Genomic DNA, 4,375 nt, shown 5'->3' with positions numbered 1-4,375 from the left:
CTTGTCCTTACAATGAAAAATGATTCTCCGGCGTGATTTCCCCTCCTGAGCCCCGAGTGCCCCATCAATCACAAAGACGTTTGTTTAGAAATTATTATTCGGCAGCATTCATAAAGTGGCAGATGTTGTAGTTTTAAATGTAATGTAGTTAATCCCTGTGGAAGTTACAGCAGCATAGTGCGCATTGTTGACGTCACTTTTATGGGCCTGACTCATCGGACTCGTGGCCCTGGGGGGCGTTTGTGCGCTGGAATTTTTGGTTTCACTGACTCATTAAAATCTCTTCCAAAAAGGGCCTGAAATTGACAAGTCACGTGCGCGTTCACCGCCTGCTCCGCCTTGCGAGGACACACACGGCGAGAGAAAGAGAGAGAGAGAGAGAGACAGACAGACAGCCGCTGGATGCACAAACGAGGAGGCTCAAACAAACACACAACTAAATTATTAATAGTAGTATTATTATTATGATTACAATAATTCACATTAATAACCGTTATTTATTTATTATTATTATTTTTTAAGTTATTATTATTGCTGATTGGAATTTTGTCAGACGAATTGTATTGATAATAGATTATCCATAGTTCAATATTATACGTTCTTTGAAATGTTTTATAATGATGAACTTTTTCCTGGTTATTTTTTATAATATCTCAAATAATACAACGTGTCGAATGTATTCTTAATACTGATATAGATAATAACGACATGCACGCTGCCTACACGTATACAGGCAAACAAAAACTGGCCTAATGACGGAATTTAGAATCTGGGTTTTTAGGGGAGGGGGTTGCCCCGTGTCATCAATGAGTCACTGAAATATATAAACATCTGAGAGCAGCAATGTTCCAGTCAGTCATAACAGGTCAGCGCTGCTGTAGCACCGAGCAGAATGGACCAGATGCTCCCATCAGTCAGACCGTCCCCGTCATGCAGGACCTGCGGGGTTCTGCTCGGGCAGCAATGTCCCCTGAAGACTCCCCAAAATAAATGCAGCTGCAGCTTTTTCTTTTGTTGTTGTTGTTGTTGTTGTGTTGTTTCAGCTAAAAACTCCCATCATCCACAAACAGCAGTCAGACGGAAGCCGGCTCGGTTTGTAACGAGCGATTTGTTTCGCTGAGGCCTTCAGAGAGTTCAGACCGCTGCATGTTAAATAACTTCAATCTGCAGCTTTTATTCTGAGGCCAACGCACGTGCACCTCTCTGCTGTATGAGGTGACCTCTGTACGCCTGGAGTTTGACCTGTGCAGAGCCAATAGGGCCCCAGACCCCCGAATCACGTTTAGTGAAATAAATATTCCTTCCTGAACCAAACATGTCCGACGGGCCTTAATTACTGCTTCATGGTTTTGTTCTTCTTTTCTTTCATGAATTAAAAACAATCCGATAACGTTAATTCATCGAGAGGCTTTAATGCACGTAGGCCAACACGCCACCAAAATTCGGCCACACACACTCCTTGTTGATTTACTGAAAGAAAAGGTGTTCCTCAGTGACTATACATTTTAACTAATTAGAAATAAGGTGAAATATCTTTCACCCCACTCACATTTTGACTATCTATCTCGTAAGTTTTTTATAAGTATTCTCTCCTCACTGCTAATAAATCACTCAAATTAAGATCAAATGGCACTTTATTAAACAAACAAAATGTAATGCCTTCAAAATAGTTTTTAACAAATAATACAAAATGAATCAAATAAGTCAGTATAGACTACAAAGCCCCCCTCCTCTATTTCTATACAAGAACTGGGAGAAATAAAGCAATAACACAACTGGGGGGAGGGGGGGGGAAACAACGTATAAAGTGTTTGGTCCTCAATATCCAACCACTCCCTTTTCTAAAAAATAAATTACTATATTAGGTTATAATTTACAGTATATGGTCATAAAAGCTGGTGTTTGAGCCATCTTCATAAACAACTCTCAAAGTTAGAGGGAAGAACACTTACGTGTTTTCGGTGTTACACACGTCTCGACAAAGAAAGGGTCTCTGAATCTCTTCTGTCCATTCGGAGTGGGAACAAACGAGCAAAAGTATAAAACATATATTAGAGTTATTAATTTAAAAGGCGCACTTTGGCGCTCAGAACTTGCTGCAGTCATAAACAAAAGCTCCTGAGGTGCGGTAGATGGACTGGCCGGATGGGAACGCCATCTGACAGCTATTATTCCCGTTGACCGGGGAGCCGTTCAGCCCGATCCGCTGGGACTCAAACATCTCCCGCACAGAGTGGAAGTTCTGCTGCTGCGCCGGGTAACCCGGGCTCAAGTGGCTGAGGTCCCCGTACCAGGACGCGAGCCGTCCCTGGTGCGCATGGTGGCCGTCCTGGCCCGCCTGGCTCAGGTTGCTGTGTCCGAGAGGGGACGCGGTGGTCGTGGAGATGCAATAGTCGGGCAGAGCCTCCTCCACGGTGGAGGACGGCGCCAGGTGTCCGCCGGAGGATCTGTCCCCCGCGTACAGGCTCATGGCTTGCATGTTGCAGTGATAGGTCGCGTTGGCGTTGGAGGAGATGGCGTTCTGGTTGCAGGTCGTCGAGCTGTACGCGGACGTTTGGTTGGGGGAGTAGTTTAGCGACATGGAAGGGGCGATACCTGTCCGAGAGGAGGCGATGAGTGGCGGGGACAGCTCGGCCTGCGGAGACCCCCGCAGGCTGGTCATGATGTTATCCACGCTGAAGCCCTGCGCCGGTACCTGGCCGTGGTGCTGGTGGTGCTCGGGTCCGTCCATGCTCAGTGACCGGGTGGAGGGCACGCTGTGCGGGCTGCCCGTTGTCATGCTGCTGCTGCTGCTGTCCGGGCTCTCGGTCTTGGGCACGGCGCTCAGGGCCGGGGAAGCGGCCTGCGGCGGCGTTGACGTCCCGTTCTCAGTCTTTATATCCTGGATCCGCACCGGATGAGAGCCCTGCTCCAACGGGTCCTGCTCCCTGCCCGGGGTGCGAGACGAGGGGTCCTTGCCCTGGCGGTCCCGGTCGTCCTTGTCCTTCTGCACGTCCTTCTTTTTGAACCTCCTCCGGCGCCGTAGGAAGCTGCCGTTCTCAAACATGTTGTAGGAGTCCGGGTCAAGAGTCCAGTAGCTGCCCTTACCGGGCTTCTTATCGTCCCGGGGCACTTTGACAAAGCACTCGTTGAGAGACAGATTGTGCCTGATGCTGTTCTGCCAGCCCTGCTTGTTGTCCCGATAGAACGGGAATCTCTCCATGATGAACTGATAAATCCCGTTCAGGGTGATTTTCTTCTCCGGTGAATTCTGGATGGCCATGGTGATGAGAGCGATGTAGCTGTAGGGAGGCTTGACCATGTCCTTCGGCTGGTGCTGAGGGGTGTAGGGTCCGTACGCCCGGGCCATGCTGGCCGGGTACTGGTCGTGGGCCGCATGGGTGTACATGCTCATGGGCGCAGGCATCCCGGTGTATCCACCGCCGGCCCGGTAGTAGCTCTGGTCGCTGCTGATGTACGGTACAACTCCCAACGAGTTGGGGCTGGAGACGGAGTAGCGCCCCTGCATCCTGCGCTATGCGTAAAACCTCCCCAAACGGCGTCCCCTCCAGAAAGTCTCACAACTTCGGCGTGCGCTCCGATACTGTTACCGTCTTCTCTTCCTTCTATTTCGTCTGGAAGTCCTCTCTTTTTTTTTTAAGCCACACCTCGCCACGGTGAACCGGACAGAGCGCGCGCTGCCGCAGTGAACATTTGGGAAACTGAGAAGGCTAAAAGTAAGGCTGGAGGAGCGTGAGTCTACGCGGCTAGGAACTTTTTTTTACCCTCAACATATTTTCCTCCCTTTTGGCTACTCGGCCTGCTCCTCCCCGAAAGTGTGCTCCATCATCCAATTGGAGGACGAAATGAACCTGTGGAAAAGCTGTATGGGCGACAAAAGTTACTACACCCTCCTCCTCCTCCTCCTCTGCCACCCCCCCCTCCCTCCTTCCCCCTCTCCTCATAACTCCATGGAGTTATTAAAATGCTGTTAAGGGTGTGCCTAAAATACTGAAAAAGAGCCACATAATTACTCAATTTATTTGACATTCATTATTTTGTATTAATCTATCATATTGTGAGCAATACAATAACTTTTCGTTTGTCTATTTTGGAAACCAGAATATTGAGTTTATTCAGTTTTTTTTTACAAGCCTTAAAACGTCGGACCAAATCAGTGTACCCTCCTCTTCAGCTCCCAAATATCAAAACTCCGCGTAAAAGCGCGATGAAAAAATGAGCCAAACGGCCACCCACGAGTATATATGCTGCTATATCTGTCTCCTATCAGCCATGTAGGCCCGGAAATACTATAGGCATTTTCTCCTAAATGAACGGTTTAACGTGTGGTTCGATACCCAAACCTGCAATTCGACCAAAGGTATTGTCGAATGTA

General features: G+C 48.4%; 1 protein-coding gene across 1 annotated transcript; it reads right to left on the bottom strand.

Moving 5' to 3' along the window:
* Positions 1-1,616: 1,616 nt before the first annotated feature.
* LOC130193989 (forkhead box C1-A-like) lies at positions 1,617-3,753 on the bottom strand. The gene has a single exon (XM_056414847.1). It carries the CDS (start codon positions 3,506-3,508, stop codon positions 2,087-2,089), a length of 1,422 nt encoding a protein of 473 aa, XP_056270822.1. The 5' UTR covers positions 3,509-3,753; the 3' UTR covers positions 1,617-2,086.
* Positions 3,754-4,375: the final 622 nt, after the last annotated feature.

This window comes from Pseudoliparis swirei, chromosome 5, assembly GCF_029220125.1.
Source record: "Pseudoliparis swirei isolate HS2019 ecotype Mariana Trench chromosome 5, NWPU_hadal_v1, whole genome shotgun sequence".
Taxonomy (NCBI): domain Eukaryota; kingdom Metazoa; phylum Chordata; class Actinopteri; order Perciformes; family Liparidae; genus Pseudoliparis; species Pseudoliparis swirei.
Note: the sequence above shows the minus strand (reverse complement) of the source record. Positions and strands in the feature narration are given on the sequence as shown.